General features: G+C 45.9%; 1 protein-coding gene and 1 long non-coding RNA gene across 2 annotated transcripts in view; one reads left to right on the plus strand and one right to left on the minus strand.

The window, feature by feature from the left end:
- Positions 1-3,458: 3,458 nt before the first annotated feature.
- On the minus strand, positions 3,459-9,622 carry LOC140463822 (uncharacterized). The gene is made up of 2 exons (XR_011954783.1): positions 9,497-9,622; positions 3,459-3,762 (listed from the first exon to the last, which is right to left on the minus strand). It is a non-coding gene; the product is annotated as an uncharacterized lncRNA (long non-coding RNA).
- srp68 (signal recognition particle 68) overlaps positions 9,561-21,958 on the plus strand; it is a 63,467-nt gene continuing 51,069 nt past the window's right edge. The window contains 6 exon segments of the mRNA XM_072558178.1: positions 9,561-9,691; positions 9,693-9,844; positions 11,389-11,455; positions 13,045-13,158; positions 14,755-14,950; positions 20,953-21,035. Of these exon segments, the coding sequence (XP_072414279.1) occupies positions 9,576-9,691; positions 9,693-9,844; positions 11,389-11,455; positions 13,045-13,158; positions 14,755-14,950; positions 20,953-21,035 (728 nt within the window). The 5' untranslated portion in view covers positions 9,561-9,575.

Raw genomic sequence — 21,958 nt, forward strand, 5'->3', positions numbered from 1 at the left:
ACTCTTGGGAAATAAGGCAGGGCAGGTGACTGACGTGTCAGTGGGGGAGCACTTTGGGGTCAGTGAACATAATTCTATTAGTTTTAAAATAGTGATGGAAAAGGATAGACCAGATCTAAAAGTTGAAGTTCTAAATTGGAGAAAGGCCAATTTTGACGGTATTAGGCAAGAACTTTCAAAAGCTGATTGGGGGCAGGTGTTCATAGGTAAAGGGATGGCTGGAAAATGGGAAGCCTATAGAAATGAGATAACAAAGAGTCAAGAGAAAGTTTATTCTTGTTAGGGTGAAAGGGAAGGCTGGTAGGTATAGGGAATGCTGGATGACTAAAGAAATGGTGGAGAAAAAGAAGGAAGCATATGTCAGGTATAGACAGGATAAATCGAGTGAATCCTTAGAAGAGTATAAAGGCAGTAAGAGTATACTGAAGAGAGAAATCAGGAGGGCAAAAAGGGGACATGAGATAGCTTTGGCAAATAGAGTTAAGGAGAATCCAAAGGGTTTTTACAAACACATAAATGGCAAAAGGGTAACTAGGGAGAGAAGAGGGCCCCTCAAAGATCAGCAACGTGGCCTTTGTGTGGCGCTGCAGGAGATGGGGGAGATATCAGTATTTACTGTGGAAAAGGACATGGAAGGTATAGACTGTAGGGAAATAGATGGTGACATCTTGACAAATGTCCATATTACAGAGGAGGAAGTGCTGGATGTCTTGAAACGCATAAAGGTGAATAAGTCCCAATACCTGATCAGGTGTAACCTAGAACTCTGTGGGAAGTTAGGGAGGTAATTGCTGGACCTCATACTGAGATATTGGTATCATCGATAGTCACAGGTGAGGTGGCGGAAGACTGGAGGTTGGCAAACGTGGTGCCACTGTTTAAGAAGGGTGGTAAGGACAAACCAGGGAACTATAGACCAGTGAGCCTGTTGTCGGTGGTGGGCAAGTTGTTGGAGGGAATCCTGAGGGACAGGATGTACCTGTATTTGGAAAGGCAAGGACTGATTAGGAATAGTCAACACGGCTTTGTGCGTGGGAAATCATGTCTCACAAACTTGACTAAGTTTTTTGAAGAAGTAACAAAGAGGACTGATGAGGGCAGAATGGTGGGCGTGATCTATATGGATTTCAGTAAGACATTCAACAAGGTTCCTCATGGGAGATTGATTAGCAAGGTTAGATCGCATTGAATACAGGAAGAACTAGCCATTTGAATACAGAACTGGCTCAAAGGTAGGAGACAGAGGGTGGTGGTGGAGGGTTGTTTTTCAGACTGGAGGCCTGTGACCAGTGGAGTGTCACAAGGATCAGTGCTGGGTCCTCTACTTTTCTTCATTTATATAATTGATTTAAATGTGAGCATAACAGGTATAATTAGTAAGTATGTAGGTAACATCAAAATTAGAGGTGTAGTGGACAGCGAAGAAGGTTACCTCAGTTTACAATGGGAGTTTGACCAGATGGGCCAATGGGCTGAGAAGTGGCAGATGGAGTTTAATTTAGATAAATGCGAGGTGTTGCATTTTGGGAAAACAAATCTTAGCAGGACTTATACACATACTATTAAGGTCCGAGGGAGTGGTGCTGAGACTTGGACTGCAGGTTCATAGTTCCTTGAAAGTGGAGTCACAGGTAGATAGGATAGTAAAGAAGGCGTTTGGTATGCTTTCCTTTATTGGTCAGAGTATTGAGTACAGGAGTTGGGAGGTCATGTTGCGGCTGTACAGGACATTGGTTAGGCCACTGTTGGAATATTGCATGCAATTCTAGTCTCCTTCCTATCAGAAAGATGTTGTGAAACGTGAAAGGGTTCAGAAAAGATTTACAAGGATGTTCCCAGGGTTGGAGGATATGAGCTATAGGGAGAAGTTGAAAAGGCTGGGGCTGTTTTCCCTGGAGCATTGGAAGCTGAGGGGTGACCTTATAGAGGCTTATAAAACTGTGAGGGGCGTGGATAGGATAAAAAGATAAAGTCTTTTCCCTGGGGTCGGGGAGTCCAGAACTAGAGGGCATAGGTTTAGGGTGAGAGGGGTAAGATATAAAAGAGACCTAAGGGACAACTTTTTCACGCAGAGGCTGGTATGTGTATGGAATGAGCTGCCAGAGGAAGTGGTGGAGACAATATAATTGCAACATCTAAAAAGCATTTGGATGGGTATATGAATAGGAAGGGTTTGGAGGGATATGGGCCGGGTACTGGCAAGTGGGACTAAAACCTGCGCCTACACCTCCCCCCTCATCTCCATCCAAGGCCCCAAAGTAGCCTTCCATATCCAAAGTTTCACCTGCATATCCCCCAATGTCATTTAATGTATCTGTTGCTCCTGATGTGGTCTTCTCTACATTGGGGAGACTGGACACCTTCTTGCAGAGCACTTCAGGGAACATCCCCAGGACACCCGCATCAATCAACCACACCGCCCTGTGACCGAACACTTCAACACCCCCTCCCACACTGCCGAGCACATACAGGTCCTGGGCCAACTCCACCGCCGCTCCCTCACCACCCGACTCCTGGAGGATGAATGCCTCATCTTCCACCTCAGAACGCTTCAATCCCAGGGCATTAAGGTGGACATCACCAGTTTCCTCATTTCCCCTGCCCCCATCTTACCTCAGTTCCAACCTTCCAGCTCAGCACCATCCTCATGACCTGTACCACCTGTCCATCTTCCTTCCCACCTATCTGCTCCACCCTCCTCTCTGACCTATCACCTTTACCCCTCCCTCCCTCCACCTATTGCACTCTCAACTATCTTCTCCACACCCCCACCCCCTCCCATTTATATCTCCACCCTTGAGGCTCCCAGCCTCATTCTTGATGAAGGGCTCCTGCCCGAAGCATCGATTTTCCTGCTCCTCGGATACTGCCTGACCTGCTGTGCTTCTCCAGCACATCTCTAATCTTGACTCTACTCATTGGAGTTTAGATGAGATGATCTTTTTGAAACGTACTGGATTCTGAAGGAGCTTGACAGGGTAAGTGTTGAGATGATTCCCCTTATCGGACTGCCTAGGACAGCATTATTTCAGAATAAAAGGGTGCCAATTTAAGACTGAGATGGGGAGTAATTTCTTCTCTCAAAGGGTTGAGAGTCTTTGGAACTCTTTACCAAATAGAGCAGTGGGGACAGAGCCCTTGTGTGTATTTAAGGCTGAGGTAGCTACATTCTTGATTATTAGGGGAAATCAAAGGTTGTGGGGTAAAGGGAGGAAAGTGGACTTGAGGAATGTTGGATCAACCATGATCCTAGTGAATGGTGGAGCAAGCTTGAGGGGCCAAATAGCCTCCTCGTGTTCCCATTCCTTAATTAACAGACCGTTAGTTTTTATTTTATGTCGTAATATTTTATGTGGCACACATTCAAATATTGGTGAACACCACATGTCCTGGTTCCCTTTTATTAAACACTTTTTGTTACATTCTCAAACAACTTTTAAAAAATTACTGAAGGACAATTTCCCTTTCACAAAACAATTTTATTTTTGCCTGATCACATTATGATTTTCTAAGTATCCTCCTTAACAATGGATTAATGCAAATTTCCTAGGACAAGTGTCAGGCTCACTAGCCAATAATTTTGTCGCTTGTCTCCCTCTTTCCTTATGCAAGGTTGTTTCAGCTGCTGTGTTTCCACTCCTTCTTGCCGAAACCACTGCCGCTCTAACAACATGTGGCATAATTTTATATTCTTCTCCCCAACATAAACAACATCCCATATAAACTGACGTTTTTGGAGAAACACAGCAAGTCTGGCAGCATCTGTAGAGAGGAAGCAGAGTTAATATTTCAGGTTCAGTAACCCTTCTTCAGAACTGACGGCAGCTAGGAAAGGTTGGCATATGCTGAAGATGGTGTGTGGGGGCAAGGGGAAAGAGTAAACGATGGGTAGAGATGGTGGAGCCCAGAGAAACAGGAAACAATTATTGGACGGACAAAGGAGAGGGTGAAGATCAGCCTGGGAAAATCAACAGCTGCTAATGGGGGCCATTAATAGCTGATAATGGGTAGCAACCCATGTGATGACAAGGCCTGGTGTGTGGGATTGGGGTAAAGACATGGAAGGACGTGATCAGGCCCTAAAAATATTGATTCCCGAAGGCTGCAGAGTCTCCAAGCAGAAAATGAGTTGCTGTTTTTTTTTCTTTTTTTGTGTGTGTGTGTGTGCAGTGTGAGACACAGTGAAAGACACAAAGTGCACAAATCTTTATTCAATTTCCACTACCAGGAAGATATGAAAAACACCCGAGTGGCCAGTGACAAGCACTGCCCTTCACATCAAAGGGCAATGCTGTGTGAGCAAAACAGTGAAGGGGAGGGTAGGGACTAAATCAAAATACAGTTGGAGGGAGAAATGATGCACTCCACTCCCTGCGGCGCCCACCTCTCCCTGAACGACTCCAGGGTGATGGTGGACACCGCGTGCTCCTTCTCCAAGGACACCCGGGCTCTAACGTAACCGCGGAAGAGGGGCAGGCAGTCGGCCCTAACGACCCCCTCCACGGCCCACTGCCTGGACCTGTTGATAATGAGTTGCTGTATCCCACAATAGCCAATATTTTTGTTTAATACCATTGAGTAAGTTTTCAAATTGTCTTTAATCTGTTCCTGTGTTTATGCAGTTTATGACATCAGTTTACACAGGTTATGCTCATAGCATATTCATTACTGTAATTGTATATGGTAGATATGACATATAAAAAGCTACTCTAATCTACTCCAGGTGAACAGGTGTTTTATTATTTCATGTGCCAGCAAGGTTTCAGACACGGAATATAACAGCCACTCATTTCTGAAAAACAAAGGTTCTTTCTGTCTGCTTCAGATTATTAATTTACCAGGTTTTACAGTTGTTTTAAAATATTACATTAAAAACCTGTAGCTACTCTAATGCCAATCTTTCCCTTATTGCATCACTAAAATTTTAAGAGTGTTGTGAATTCTGCTGCTTGTACTGGCAGAACTCCCTTGCTGCAAAAGAAAATGGTCATAACTTAATGGTGTGAAAATTAAGAGGAAGAAAAAAGGATGAAAAGGCAGAAAAATCCTACAATGTGAAAATATTACCTGTAATCTCTCATCTCGGAAATAATTTTAGAACATAGAACATAGAAAAATACAGTGCAGTACAGGCCCTTTGGCCCTCGATGTTGCGCCGATCCAAGCCCACCTAACCTACACTAGCCCACTATCCTCCATATGCCTATCCAATGCCCATTTAAATGCCCATAAAGAGGGAGAGTCCACCACTGCTACTGGCAGGGCATTCCATGAACTCACGACTCGCTGAGTAAAGAATCTACCCCTAACATCTGTCCTATACCTACCACCCCTTAATTTAAAGCTATGCCCCCTCGTAATAGCTGACTCCAAAAGTGGAAAAAGGTTCTCATGGTCAACCCTATCTAAACCCCTAATCATCTTGTACACCTCTATCAAGTCACCCCTAAACCTTCTTTTCTCCAATGAAAACAGCCCCAAGTGCCTCAGCCTTTCCTCATATGATCTTCCTACCATACCAGGCAACATCCTGGTAAAACTCATCTGCACCCGTTCCAGTGCCTCCACATCCTTCCTATAGTATGGCGACCAAAACTGCACACAATACTCCAGATGCGGCTGCACCAGAGTCTTATACAACCGCAACATGACCTCAGGATTCCGGAACTCAATTCCTCTACCAATAAAGCCCAGTACACCATATGCCTTCTTCACTGCACTATTTACCTGGATGGCAACTTTCAAAGATCTGTGTACATGGACACCAAGATCCCTCTGCTCATCCACACTACCAAGTATCTGACCATTAGCCCAATACCCCATCTTTTTGTTACTCATACCAAAGTGAATCACCTCACACTTACCCACATTGAACTCCATTTGCCACCTTTCTGCCCAGCTCTGCAGCTTATCTATATCCCGCTGTAACCTGACACATCCTTCCTCACTGTAAACAACTCCAACGACTTTTGTATCATCCGCAAACTTGCTCACCCAACCTTCTAGCCCCTCCTCCAGGTCATTTATAAAAATGACAAACAGCAATGGTCCCAAAACAGATCCTTGTGGAACACCGCTAGTAACTGCACTCCAAGATGAACCTTTACCATCAACTACTACCCTCTGTCTTCTTCCAGCCAGCCAATTCCTAATCCAAACCTCCAAATCACCCTCAATGCCATACCTCCGTATTTTTTGCAGTAGTCTACCGTGGGGAACCTTATCAAACGCCTTACTAAAATCCATATACACCACATCTACCGCTTTACCCTCGTCCACCTCCTTAGTCACCTTCTCAAAGAATTCAATAAGCTTTGTGAGGCACGATCTGCCCTTCACAAAACCATGCTGACTATCCTTGATCACATTATTCCTTTCCAGATGTTCATAAATCCTATCCCTTACAATTCCCTCTAAGACTTTGCCCACAACAGAAGTGAGACTCACTGGCCTATAGTTACTAGGGTTATCCCTACTCCCCTTCTTGAACAAGGGAACCACATTTGCTATCCTCCAGTCTTCTGGCACTATTCCTGTAGACAACGAGGACATAAAAATCAAGGCCAATGGCTCTGCAATCTCCTCCCTTGCTTCCCAGAGAATCCTAGGATAAATGCCATCAGGCCCAGGGGACTTATCTATTTTCACCCTTTCCAGAATTTCCAACACCTCTTCCCTACATACCTCAAAGCCGTCCATTCTAATTAATTGTGACTCAGTATTCACATCGGCAACAATGTCCTGTTCCTGAGTGAATACTGACGAAGAGTATTCATTCAGTGTCTCCCCAATCTCTTCAGCCTCCACACGCAACTTCCCACTACTATCCTTGACTGGACCTATACCTACCCTAGTCATTCTTTTATTCCTGACATACCTATAGAAAGCCTTTGGGTTTTCCCTAATCCTACCAACTAAGGAGTTTTCATGTCCACTCCTTGCTGCTCTTAGCTCTCTCTTCAGATCTTTCCTGGCTACCTTATAACTCTCAATCGCCCCCATTGAACCTTCACGCCTCATCTTTACAAAGGCCGCCCTCTTCCCTTTAACAAGGGATTCCAATTCCTTATTAAACCACGGCTCCCTCACACGACCCTTTCCTCCCTGCCTGACAGATACATACTTATCAAGGACACTCAATAGTTGCTCCTTGAACAAGCTCCACATATCAATTGCGCCCTTGCCTTGAAGCCTACTTTTCCAAGCCACGCATCCTAAGTCGTGCTTCCCTGCCCCCAGCTATAACTCTTGCCCTGCAGTTCACACTTACCTCTCTCCATCACTAGAGTAAAAGACACCGAATTGTGGTCACTGTACCCAAAGTGCTCAACTACCTCCAATTCTAACACCTGGCCTGGTTCATTACCCAGAACCAAATCCAGTATGGCCTCACCTCTTGTTGGCCTGTCTACATATAATTTTGAAAGACTATCATTCTCCATTCACACAAAGAAAGTCTCCCCTTGTTCCAGTGGTAATATCCCAGACCCAAAGTGCACCCCACAATCAAAGTCACTCCCAATCTGATCTTGTCACGTTGTGGACTTATGGTATCTTGCTGTGCGTTAATTGGGTGGTGCTTTAAGACAGGATGAAAGTGAGGACTGCAGATGCTGGAGATCAGAGTCTAGATTAGAGTGGTGCTGGAAAAGCAGAGCAGGTCAGGTAGCATCCGAGGAGCAGGAAAATCGATGTTTCGGGCAAAAAACCCTTCATTAGGGAGCTTCCGGGGTGGAGAAATAAATGGGAGGGGGGTGGGGCTGGCGAGAAGGTAGCCAAGAGTGAAACAGGTGGATGGAGGTGGGGATGAAGATGATAGGTCAGAGAGGAGGGTGAAGTGGATAGGTTGGAAGGAAGATTGACAGATGGGACAGGTCACGAGAATGGTGCTGAGCTGGAAGGTTGGAACTGGGATTAGGTGGGGCGAGGAGGAATGAAACTGGTGAAATCCACATTGATGCCCTGGGGTTGAAGGGTCCCGAAGCAGAAGATGAGGCGGTCTTCCTCCAGGCGTCGGGTGGTGAGACACGGCTACATAGAACAGTCCATCTTCCATAGTTACCCCAGCACCGCTCCCCACCTCTTCCTCTGCTACATTGGTGACTGCATTGGCGCCATCTTGTGCTCTCGCGAGGTGATTGCGCAAGACATTCCACCCCGACCTTAAATTCACTTGCATCATCTCTGACACCTCCCTCCTCTTCCTGGACCTCTCCACCTCCATCAATGACAACCGACTTAACACTGACATTTATTCCAAACCAGCGACCCATAGCTACCTGGATTACACCTCTTCCCACCCTACCTCCTGCAAAAATGCTATCCTGTCTTCCCAATTCCTCCACCTCTGCCGTATCTGCTCCCAGGAGGACCAGTTCCACCACAGAACACACCAGATGGCTTCCCTCTTTCCTTTCCCATGTGGTTGAAGATGCCCTCCAACGCATCTCATCCACGTCCCGCACCTCTACCCTCAAACCCCACGCCTCCAACTGAAACAAGGACAAAACCGCCCCCCCCCCCCCACGTCCTCATCTACCAACCTCCGCATAAATCGCATCATCCGCCGACATTTCCGCCACCTCCAAATGGACCCCACCACCAGGGATATATTCCCTCCCCACCCCTTTCTGCCTTCCGCAAAGACCGTTCCCTCCGTGACTACCTGGTCAGGTCCACGCCCCACAACAACCCACCCTCACCTCCCGGCACCTTCCCTCGCCACCGCAGGAATTGCAAAACCTGTGCCCACACCTCCTCCCTCACCTCTATCCAAGGCCCTAAAGGAGCCTTCCACATCCATCAAAGTTTTACCTGCACATCCACTGATATCATTTATTGTATCCGTTGCTCCCGATGCGGTCTCCTCTACATTGGGGAGACTGGGCGCCTCTTAGCAGAGTGCTTTAGGGAACATCTCCGGGACACCCGCACCAATCAACCAAACCGTCCCGTGGCCCAACATTTCAACTCCCCCTCCCACTCTGCCGAGGACATGGAGGTCCTGGGCCTCCTTCACCGCCGCTCCCTCACCACCAGACGCCTGGAGGAAGAACGCCTCATCTTCCGCCTCGGAACACTTCAACCCCAGGGCATCAATGTGGACTTCACCAGTTTCCTCATTTCCCCTTCGCCCACCTCACCCCAGTTCCAAACTTCCAGCTCAGCACTGTCCCCATGACCTGTCCGACCTGCCTCTCTTCCATTCCACCCTCCCCTCCTTGACCTATCACCTTCATCCACCTATTGCGCTCTTTGCTCCCTCCTCCTCAGCCTCCCTCCCTCCCCCATTTATCTCTCCACTCTGCAGGCTCCCCGCCTCTATTCCTGATGAAGGGTTTTTGCCCGAAATGTCGATTTTCCTGCCTGACCTGCTGCGCTTTTCCAGCACCGCTCTGATCTAGATTGCTGATTTAAGGTATCCTATTTACACGCATCATTTTCTTCCGGTTAAAAAGATAGAAGGAAACCCCTGACATACAGCTACACTAATAACCTTAGGTTTCTTCACTCCGGTTGTCACAGTAACAGTCAGAAACTTCATTATTTGCATCTTGAAAGTTCAGTAGCAGACGATGAGTCCTCCATCATCCCGACATGCCATGCGGTGTGCCAGTCCTCCATCATCCCGACATGCCATGCGGTCTGCCAGTCCTCCATCAGCCCGTCATCTCATGCCGTCCCCTCCCCCCCCCCCAATCCCTCCAATATCCCGGCGTGCGGCGCGGCTGCCCGGTCCTCCGATTTCCCGTCATGCCGGTGAATATGGCGACAACGAGGGAGGATGCAGCCGATGAGAAGGATAACCAAGTGGTGGAGCTGGGAGCCACTCTGAGCCTGGAAAGTATCCTTGGCTGAGCGCGCTGCTCTCCGGGGCCGCGCCCAGTGAGCTGCCGACTGCGGGCGCGGGGAAGCCGCCGGTGGAGAGCGGTCCCGGGAACAAGGATTACGTGTCAGTGCCCAGAGTGGGGCTGGAGGCCCCGGGGGGGGGGGCAGGGAGGGAGACGGGGGAGTGAGGAGGGGGAGAAGCGGTGGGCCGGTGAGGGCAGGAAGGGTGATTCCCCCCCCCCCCCCCCCGGGGGAAGGGGAGAGGTGGGAGAAGGGAGGTTGACCATGGCAGGGACTTGGGTGGTTGGGAAACGGCGTAATTACCTCAGCTGTAGAAAACCGATAGACTTTTTTTTTGAGGTATTTTAGGCGCTGGAGGTGATTTCCTCGAATTCCAGGAGCAACAATTACTGTTTTATGCGCTGTTGCATGTTTTGAAACTTCGGGGGAAAAAAAGTCAAAACAACATCAGTTTTTAAAGGGAGGACACACAAAGGGAGCACATGGTGAGGTCAGTGCAGGAGAAGGAGAGAGAAAGAAACTGACCCCAGAGTGAACCTGCATAGTACTGCCTTTACTGTATGAATTCATGTATTCATAGACATTGGAGTGCTGGGAGGTCATGTTGCAGCTGTACAGGACATTGGTTATGTCACTATTGGAATATTGTGTGCAGTTCTGGTCTCCTTCCTGTCAGAAAGATGTTGTGAAACTTGAAAGGGTTCAGAAAAGATTTAGAAGGATGTACCCAGGGTTGGAGGATCTGAGCTACAGGGAGAGGCTGAACTGGCTGGGGCTGTTTTCACAAGAGTGTTGGAGGCTGAGGGGTGACCTTATAGAGGTTTACAAAATTATGAGGGGCATGGATTGGATAAATTTTCCCTGGGGTTGGGGAGTCCAGAACTAGAGGGCATAGGTTTAGGGTGAGAGGGGAAAGATATAAAAGAGACCTAAGGGGCAACTTTTGCACGCAGAGCGTGGTACGTGTATGGAATGAGTTGCCAGAGGATGTGGTGGAGGCTGGTACAATTGCAACATTTAAGAGGCATTTGGATGGGTATATGAATAGGAAGGGTTTGGAGGGATATGGACCGGGTGCTGGCAGGTGGGACTAGATTGGGTTGGGATATCTGGTCAGCAAGGACGGGTTGGACCGAAGGGTCTGTTTCCATGCTGTACATCTCTGACTCTATAACTGCAGATGTTGCAAATCAGAAACCAAAACAGAAATTGCTGGGGAAGCTCAGCATGTCTGTTGGCATCTGTGGAGATAAATCAGTGTTAATGTTTTGAGGAAGCGTCAAACATCAATTCTGATTTCGCTTCAAAAATGCTGCCAGACCTTGTGAGCTTTTCCAGTAATTTCTGTTTTTGTCTCCGTCGACTGTAGATCTTGGCCAGCTGCCACGGCAAGACCAGGTCAAATATGATTTCAAGAAGAAGCCTTCCTGGCATGCATTATTTGGCACCATTGATTACTTTTTGCATTTTACTGCCTTTGAGTGAAGCAGCCAAGCCCTTGTTACTTACAAATTATTTTCCTCAATATCTGAATTCTAGTCCTGCAGATCATTAAGGACTCTCAGCAACAACATGGCCTACGACATGAAGACTACCAAAGATACAGGTGGATGGGTTATGATACTCTGTTGATGTTCATGTGCAGGATATGGAAGTTGGGATTACATTTTCTTGGTGTGGCCAGTTATATCCATATGACAGATTGGGGAACCATCGTCAGACAATATCAGCCATAATTTCCTACAGTGCAAATGGTACAGAAAAATACCATAATTTTTAACCACTCTTCCCCCACAAGCTAATTCCATTTGGCCCAGCTGTGTGTTTTTTGCAGTGAGGAGTTTCCAGGGTAACCTGATTCATATACTTTTACTAGTATACAGTAATATTGTGACAAAGAGCTGTGGATTACATTCTCCACCCATGTGTTTAAATACACAGTTACTCAGTGTGAGATGTATATATCTTTCTCCAGTGAAGGGTTCCCACTCTGTTTCCTTTTCCCAAATTGCATATTGAGATAGGAACCAACCATAGATTACAGGCCAGTCTTGCTACTTAAACCAACGTCTTTCCAAAACCAAATAGATTACAGAAATTCAGGAACTTGTTAATGCACTTTATTTGATAAGCAGCCTAAAGATGCACTCAAACTGACAAGGTGTTGTGGGAATTGCCAACGCATAGCACCAGTGATCTCTATTTTCATAGAATCCCTACAATGCAATAAGAAGCTATTCAGCCAAGATATTTTCATACTTTGTGCTACTCTTTCACAATCCTTTTGTGTTTTAGGATGATCGTTGATTTATCCTTGTAAACAGAAATCTCATGGTCAATACCTTTTTAAGCTTTGAAGATATGTAACCAAAAGCAGCTAAATGCAATTGAGGCACAGATCAGCCATGATCTGACTGAATGCTGGAATTGATTTGAGAGGCTGAGTGGACTTTTCCCCTCTCTGATCTGATCAAATAAATATTTTGAGAACCCTTTGAATCAAACTTAATTGCTGTTTTTAAACTAGAATTTAGCAAGGATTTTCTTTATGATGGAGACAAAAGGTTTTCTCTGTCTTCCCTACTTCTTTTCAAAAACATCTGCTTCCTCCTTTAATCCTTTTGTGCTTTTGGCTTACACTATGCTTTTTCTTCATCACTTGCAAACCCTTGCCATCTATCCTCTCATGGATAGGCATATTTTTGCCTTTTAAGTACATCTGCATACAATTCTCTGTATATCGCAGTGTACAGTCCAGACTAAGTTAATACGTTTTAACCTTGAGGCTGTTAAGTTTGGAGGACAGTGATCATGTGTCTTCTGTTAATTGGGATATACTATTGTATATCAACAATGCTAGGCATGAATCTTTTTTTTTGCCTACAGCTAAGTTCTGAAATGTGAGGAAACTGGCTAGAGTCAAAAACCCTGTAAGTGTGTATGGGAGTGGGGACCGAATAGCTGTCAAAAAACTGACACTGACCGGATGGGCTGTATGACTTTGTTCTACACTGTGATTTTATGAGCATTCAGTTATTGTCCCCTCTGCACCCCTGGAGGTGTTGTGGTTATTGCTTTATGTGCACATCTGCATTAGTGTTGTGGTGGCTATTTGGCTGCAGTTCCTGTACTGTTCATGGATCTATGGAGGGCTGACTGTGTCATCACTAACTTTCTCTCTCTACCTGGCTGTAGGGGTTACTGTTCACGCAGACTCCGCCGCCTCAGAAAGGCACTTGGCTTTAAAATGGGGAACAAACACAAGTTCACAGGCAAGAAGGTCACCACAGAGGTTCTGTCAGATAACAGGTAGGAGACTGGAAATCTCTACTTTAATCCTTAACGTATGGGTATCCATAAGAAGCTAGTCTATTCAGTGCTGGAGGGAAACTTTGGCCACAAAATTTTTATTGTTAGTGGCTCTTCGTGAATGACGTGAGGTGCTTCCAATCTCCTCCTGAGTCTCCAAGTGGGACACTATGGTCAGGTAGATAGAATGGAACTAATTTAATACTTTGTACGTCCAATGCACTAGCACTTTTGCACAAATACATTTGTAGCCAATTAAAACACAATCTGCAGAGATATTGTGCTGTTCCAGAGAAGGGAAGTGTTTACTGATTTATAAGGAACTGCGCAAAATAAACTATCGTGTTGCTATGCTGTCATGGAATGGTGGGTGCTGTTATTTATTGCAAGCTGGCAGAACACATTCCCCTAGTTCCACCTGTTTATTTCTAGTGAGGTACTAGGAATCCGAGTACTTAACACTGCGGTCTGTGAATTTCCACCATGTCTATTGCAAAGCCACCAGTAATACAGCTGATAGAAATAATGCTGATCCGAAATCATTGCCCAAACAAAATTTCTAATTGTTTTAAACATGGTAGGTTGAGTAACCGAATGGAGACTGATGTTTTGATGTAAGGTTTATAAATTAATTACATAGGAGTGCTGAGAAAAGTAACAATCCTTCCCAAATTTCGAAGCCTGGGTACTGAAGCATTTGGAATAAAACAACATTGGGGTAGTAGATGTTTAACCTTAGACCCTCAGGCAACCTATCCCTGGGATCCGACCCTCCAAATCCAAGAAGTGCAATCCTATTTATAATATTTCTATTTTGTTTGTTCCTCATTCAAATTAGTGGAGCTTGGGTGACTTTGAAGGAACTGCTTCAGTACTGTTAGCTCATTTTTAATCAAACCCCAATCACAGTCTGTTGTTAATGTGCCTCAAATTATCTGCTAATGAATGCATGTATTAATTAATAAATGTACGGGTTCGTGGTCCTTGTGGCTTCATGCTGTGTGTGCAATGATGAAGAAAACATGATGAATTGGTAATAATATATTCCAACAATACATAAAGGCTGGCGGTGGATTTTCTTCTGGTGGAAGCATTGTAATCCAGTCTCAGCTAATGAGCATGCAGACCTTACAGTGAGCCATTTTCTTACCAGTTGTGTGTTCTGACACAATAACTGACTTGTTACCTATAAAACAGGAAAACATCCAAAACACTTCACTGAAGTGCTGTTGGTCAAAACTGCACACTGATCCAAAGCAGATTAGTGTGGGTAACTAAGAAAAGAGGTTTTAAGGAGGATCTTGGAGGAGTGATGGAGCTGGAGAGGTTTCATAAATTTGTTGCAATATAAAAGGAGGCATATCCAGACCTTACAGCTGGAGTGGCTGAGAGAATGGCCACTGAAGATAGGGCGGTCAAAGTTTCTGTGGATCATCCAGCCCCAGGTTACTGCTTAAACTATGTACCTATCTGAACTGTGGAAGGTGCTTTGAGAGCTGAGTGAGTGACTATGGTCAGTAGTGTTTCATGTTGTGGATGTTGAATTTACTGGTGGATGTGCAGTGCCCGGTCTAATCAGCCTCCCCCCATGTGTAGGTATTTACTGCTGGTTCTAATGGATGCTGAGCGAGCATGGAGTTACGCCATGCAGTTAAAACAGGAGGCAAATACTGAACCGCGGAAACGATTCCATCTGTTCTCTCGGCTCCGGAAAGCCGTCAAACATGCAGAGGAGCTGGAACGTCTGTGTGAGAGTGACCGTGTTGATGCAAAAACAAAATTGGAAGCACAGGTAAACAAAATGGGGGAGAAGATTTGTAGCTCGGGTGCTCGTTGTTGTGGTTCTGTTCACCCAGCTGGGAATTTGTGTTGCAAACGTTTCGTCCCCTGTCTAGGTGACATCCTCAGTGCTTGGGAGCCTCCTGTGAAGCGCTTCTGTGTTGTTTCCTCCGCCATTTATAGTGGCTTGTCTCTGCTGCTACCGGTTGTCAGTTCGAGCTGTCCGCTGCAGTGGCTGGTATATTGGGTCCAGGTCGATGTGTTTGTTGATAGAATCTGTGGATGAGTGCCATGCCTCTAGGAATTTCCTGGCTGTTCTCTGTTTGGCTTGTCCTATAATAGTAGTGTAGTTCCAGTCGAATTCATGTTGCTTGTCATCTGCGTGTGTGGCTACTAAGGATAGCTGGTCGTGTCGTTTCGTGGCTAGTTGGTGTTCATGGATGCGGATCGTTAGCTGTCTTCCTGTTTGTCCTATGTAGTGTTTTGTGCAGTCCTTGCATGGGATTGTGTACACTACATTGGTTTTGCTCGTGCTGGGTATCGGGTCCTTCGTTCTGGTGAGTTGTTGTCTGAGTGGCTGTTGGTTTATGTGCTGTTATGAGTCCTATTAGTTGCAGTAGTCGGGCTGTCAGTTCGGAAATGCTCCCGATGTATGGAAGTGTGGCTAGTCCTTTGGGTTGCGGCATGTCCTCGTTCCGTTGTCTTTCCCTTAGGCATCTGTTATTATTATAGGGCAAGCCAAACAGAGAACAGCCAGAGAATTCCTAGATTCTGGATTAGTGGTGCTGGAAGAGCACAGCAGTTCAGGCAGCATCCAAGTAGCTTCGAAATCGACGTTTCGGGCAAAAGCCCTTCATCAGGAGGAGAGGGTGGAGTGGATAGGTGGAAAAGGAGATAGGCAGGTAGGACAAGTCTGGACAAGTCAAGGGGACAGTTACTGAGCTGGAAGTTTGAAACTAGGATGAGGTGGGGGAAGGGGAAATGAGGAAACTGTTGAAGTCCACATTGATGCCCTGGGGTTGAAGTGTTCCGAGGTGGAAGATGAGGCGTTCTTCCTCCAGGCGTCTGGTGGTGAGGGAGCGGCAGTGAAGGAGGCCCAGGACCTCTATGTCCTCAGCAGAGTGGGAGGGGGAGTTGAAATGTTGGACAACGGGGTGGTGTGGTTGATTGGTGCGGGTGTCCCGGAGATGTTCCCTAAAGCGCTCTGCTAGGAGGCGCCCAGTCTCCCCAATGTAGAGGAGACCACATCGGGAGCAACGGATACAATAAATGATATTAGTGGATGTGCAAGGAAAACTTTGATGGATGTGGAAGGCTCCTTTAGGGCCTTGGATAGAGGTGAGGGAGGAGGTGTGAGCGCAGGTTTTACAGTTCCTGCGGTGGCAGGGGAAAGTGCCAGGATTGGAGGGTGGGTTGTTTGGGGGCGTGGACCTGACCAGGTAGTCGCGGAGGGAACGGTCTTTGCGGAAGACGGAAAGGGGTGGGGAGGGAAATATATCCCTGGTGGTGGGGTCTGTTTGGAGGTGGCGGAAATGTCGGCGGATGATTTTGTTTATGCGAAGGTTGGTAGGGTGGAAGGTGAGCACCAGGGGCGTTCTGTCCTTGTTACGGTTGGAGGGGTGGTGTCTGAGGGCGGAGGTGCGGGATGTGGACGAGATGCGTTGGAGGGCATCTTTAACCACGTGGGAAGGGAAATTGCGGTCTCTAAAGAAGGAGGCCATCTGGTGTGTTCTGTGGTGGAACTGGTCCTCCTGGGAGCAGATCCGGCGGAGGCGGAGGAATTGGGAATACGGGATGGCATTTTTGCAAGAGGTAGGGTGGGAAGAGGAGTAATCCAGGTATCTGTGGGAGTCGGTGGGTTTGTAAAAAATGTCAGTATCAAGTCGGTCGTCATTAATGGAGATGGAGAGGTCCAGGAAGGGGAGGGAGGTGTCAGAGATGGTCCAGGTAAATTTAAGGTCAGGGTGGAACGTGTTGGTGAAGTTGATGAATTGCTCAACCTCCTCGCGGGAGCACGAGGTGGCGCCAATGCAGTCATCAATGTAGCGGAGGAAGAGGTGGGGAGTGGTGCCAGTGTAATTACGGAAGATCAACTGCTCTACATAGCCAACAAAGAGACAGGCATAGCTGGGGCCCATACGTGTGCCCATGGCTACCCCTTTGGTCTGGAGGAAGTGGGAGGATTCAAAGGAGAAATTGTTAAGGGTGAGGACCAGTTCGGCCAAACGAATGAGAGTGTCGGTGGAAGGGTACTGTTGGGGATGGCATGAGAGGAAAAAACGGAGGGCTTGGAGGCCCTGGTCATGGCGGATGGAGGTGTAGAGGGATTGGATATCCATGGTGAAGATAAGGCGTTGGGAGCCAGGTAAACGGAAGTCTTGGAGGAGGTGGAGGGCGTGGGTGGTGTCTCGAACGTATGTGGGGAGTTCCTGGACTAGGGGGGATAGGACAGTATCGAGGTAGGGAGAGATGAGTTCAGTGGGGCAGGAGCATGCTGAGACAATGGGTCGGCCAGGGTGGTCAGGCTTGTGGAACTTGGGAACGAGGTAGAACTGGGCAGTGCGGGGTTCCCGGACTATGAGGTTGGAAGCTGTGGGTGGGAGATCTCCTGAGGTGATGAGGTTCTGTATGGTCTGGGAGATGATGATTTGGTGATGGGGGGTGGGGTCATGGTCGAGGGAGCAGTAGGAAGAGGTGTCCTCGAGTTGACGTTTGGCTTCAGCGGTGTAGAGGTCACTGCGCCAGACTACCACTGTGCCCCCTTTATCCGCTGGCTTGATGGTGAGGTTGGGATTGGAGCAGAGGGATTGGAGGGCTGCGCGTTGTGAGGGTGAGAGGTTGGAGTGGGGGAGGGAGACGCCCCTAAACAACCCACCCTCCAATCCTGGCACTTTCCCCTCCCTCCGCAGGAACTGTAAAACCTGCGCCCACACCTCCTCCCTCACCTCTATCCAAGGCCCTAAAGGAGCCTTCCACATCCATCAAAGTTTTACTTGCACATCCACTAATATCAGACTCGCTGATCTATCATTTCCTGTTTTATCTCTACCTCCTTTTTTTAAATAGTAAGGTTACATTAGCTGGCCTTCAATCTGCAGGAACTGTTCCAGAGTCTGAAGAACCTCAGAAGTTGACCACTGATGTCCTCTGGGATTTGAGTTATCAGGCACTGTGGATTATCAGCCTTCAATCCCATCAAACACCATTTCTCTACTAGAACAGATTTGGTTGTTCCTCCTTCTCACTAAACCCTACTTTCCCCATCATTTCTGCTATGTTATTTGAGATCTCAATCATGAAGGCAGGGGAGTAAACCACGAATTTACTTTGGCGGCCATTTCTTTGTTCTTCATTACAAAGTTCCCTGTTTCTGACTGTAAGGGGTCTACATTAGTTTTCACCAATCTTTTTTCTTTGTGTACCTTGTTGAAACTTTTACAGTTGTCTCTAACATTCCTTGCAAGCTTTCTTTCATATTCTATTTTCCCTCCTTAGTCAATCCCATGATCCTCCTTTGCCGACTTCTAAACTGTTCCCAAGCTTCAGCTCTATTGTTTTCCTTTTAGGTACCTTCATAAGTCGTGGTTTGGCCAATGTTCTCTTTGCACTTTTGCACCAGACAGGAATAAACCTCTTTGAATATTTGCCATTGCCTACCTGTTGTCATTCCTATCAATAATATCCCAAACCATAGTCAACTCACACCTCATACTATCGTCGTTACTCTTATTAAGGTTCAGGGCCCAGGTCTCAGAATCAACTACCTCCCCCTCCATCCTGATAAAGATTTCTACATTATGAATCACTCAGGCACAGAACCAAAAGTACTAAAAAACAGAGACACATATATACCAGGCAGGACAGAGCACCAACACTTTATTGAAGACACACTGACGATGTCACGTAGCAAGGTGAGAAAATGTCTGCAGAAAAACACATCAGCTCAGCAAATGAATCTACAACCTCAGTTCCGTATTATGGTCGCTCATCCCCAAAAGCTCTCTGTCAGCAACATTACCGATTTTATTCCTTTCTCTCTGCATCACATCCAGTCTAAGATGACCTGTTCTCTAGTTGGTTCCTCAACATGTTGGTGCAGAAAACCATCCCATACACACTCTAGGAGTTCCTCCTCTATAGTATTGTGACTGAGTTCATTTGCACAGTCTATATGCAGATTAAAGTCACCCATAATTACAGATGTTCTGTTACCCCATACATCTCTGATTTCCTGATTAATGCCATTCCCAACATTATGTTTAGGTATCTATATACTACCCTCACTAATGTTTTTTGTCCCTTGGTATTTCTCACTTCCCGCACTGATTGGACATTGTCTATGCTGATATATAAACACAATATTGTGTTTATATTTTCTTTAACCAGGAATGCAACTCCACCGCCTTTTCCTTTTAGTCTGTCCTTCCCAAATACTGAATACCCTGAGATGTTCAGTTCCCATCTCTGGTCATCCTGCAGCCATGTCTCGGTAATTCCCAACTATACCTTACCTGCTTATATCTATTTCTGTGATTAATTCATCCACCTTGTTTTGAATGCTCCAAGCATTCAGGCATAAAGTCTTAAAGCTTGTCATTTTAATGTTCCTTCTCCTGTTCCTGCTTTTTTTTTAGTATGGCCTTGGTTGGTTCTGGCCTTTGATTCCTCTGTGTGTCACTTATTCGTCTTCCTGTCTTCCATTCTTGTCCCCTTCCTCTGATTCCTTGTATAGGTTCCCATCCCCTGCCAATTTAGTTTAAATCCTCCCCAACCAGGCTGGCAAATACTCCCCTTGGGATATCAGTCTCAGTCCTGTCCAAGTATAACCTGTCCAGTTTGTATTGCTACTACCTTTAAATTATAACCCTTTTGGAAGATGTTTAATATAAAATAATGTCAGTTTCTCCAGGGCCTTTTTTTTTCCTGTTCCTTGTTATTACAGAATGTAGCCCGTTGAAATTATAAGCCACTAGATGTTGTGAAGATGTACTTGACCTTAGCAACTACTTACTAATCAGCTCTGTTGGAGCTTTTACTCTGATCTTTCTGTGAGTCGTCAATTATTCCTATGTATCAAGCAGGATATTCTGCCCTCCCATTGCTTCACCATGACAGTGACTATAAGGATACCCATTCCATATTCAGGACACTTCTCATCTTCTCAAACTGGAGACTAACTCTACAGACCTGTCAGATGTCCATAGTTGCAACTCGTGAGGGTAGCACTGCTATTTCTAGATTCATTGCAAAAGTTAAAGATTCTACAATAAGTACAGCTGAAAGTTACCTGCTTTTCAGACCTATATTGATAGAAACTGCAGATCAGGTTCTGTACCAAACAAGAGTGACTATTATTATTTTCTACAAGTTATTAAGCTCTCGCTGCAGGTTAGCCATTATAAACCAGCAGAATTTAACATACTAATTAAAACTCTAATTCCCTTCTGGATCCCCCTTATGTTTAGAAACAACTGTTTATGATACTTGCCATGGCTATCAGGTAACTTTCAAACTAGGCAAACTCCTTTGAAAAAACTGGTTTTGAAACAATTCTTTCTCATTTCACTACACGCATTTTAACGAACGCTAAAATGAAAAGACAAGGTTGTTACACATTGAATTCTTGCTGGCACAGTTTATAGTACCGTGAGAGCAGCTGGTCAAGGAATAAGTTATCTCTGGCTGTCTCATGGGGTGACAGAGAGGTGACTTGTTGCAGACATGAGTGAGAGTTACTGGAGAGAGATCAGTGCATGGTCAGAAGAGATAGAAGCCTATATGGAATCAGCACACATTAGTTGTGGCAAATGGTTTGTCTCTGTTGATTCTGTGTATTGCGCATCTTTGTTCATCACCTAGCAGTATGAAACTACAGTGGGAACCTGCTTTTAACACTTTGCCTGTGATCTCTGTTTTGTTACTCAGTTTGATGGGCTAAAGTGTTGTATGGCTCTGTTGTTTGTTGTTATATCATAACGGATGCTTCCTGTGCTGACTGCTTTGCATTTGTTTCAGGCATACACTGCCTACCTTAAGGGCATGCTGAGTTTTGAGCTACAGGATTGGAAAAGTGCTATGCAGGCTCTGCACAAATGCAAGTGAGTGATTTTTCATTTTTACAGCAGCACTCCTTTGTGTTCACCTTCTCAATGTGCACCATGTGTGGTTCTGTTCTATGCCTCCCACTGCCTTCCACTTCCCTGTCAATATCATGCCATGGTCTTGCTTCGTGTTTGGTCCTGGGGGTATGAGGTTTTTTTCATTGGTTTTGGGAATGCAGTCAACGTTGGCATTCTGCATGTGTTGCCATCTTTCATGGTGATGATGGAATACCACCTGGCAGCACTTCAGCCATTATGCCAATGACAACCAGCAAGAGAGTTAAGTTCGGTTTGCAATGAAAGCACGATAAATGTCCAAGCAGAATTATCTCTAATTTCAAAAAATGGATTTTCATTTCGTTGCTGTTCTTGTTCTCCGTTCTAGATCTTTCAGGATATAGAAGTACTGTCAAAGTCAGCTGAATGAGTCAATCATTCATACTACAACCAGCATGTTGCAGTAAAAGCATGGGGGGTGCACATCCTTTGCAGATGTACCAATTGATTAGTGTTAAAGTTCTTGAGGTATTATAATACCACTATTCTGACTTGAGACTTGTATATTGTAGGGAACTTTGAGTGGCTCATTGACTGACCTCACAGTGCAGAATATCAAACCCACGTCCTGTTCCTATTGCACTTTATTGATGTGGCTATTTTTGGTAACCCTTTGGTTAATGGTGATGTGCGTTATCTTGATGGTTGGGGAGACTGAGCAGATGTGGAAATTTCGGAGAATAATCTGGAACTTCTCTTCAGATGTTTATTACCTAGTTGTCAGTAGCCCAAGACTAGTGGTAGCCAAGTCATTCCATGACTGTTGAAGATATTTTGTTGAATGATGTGGGCATTGTCAGTTCTAAGCACCTTGACCTAACCACCTCAATGCCGAGACCAAGATACATTATCTTTGGCAGCAA

Source organism: Chiloscyllium punctatum, chromosome 39 (genome assembly GCF_047496795.1).
Source record: "Chiloscyllium punctatum isolate Juve2018m chromosome 39, sChiPun1.3, whole genome shotgun sequence".
NCBI classification, from domain to species: Eukaryota; Metazoa; Chordata; class Chondrichthyes; order Orectolobiformes; family Hemiscylliidae; genus Chiloscyllium; species Chiloscyllium punctatum.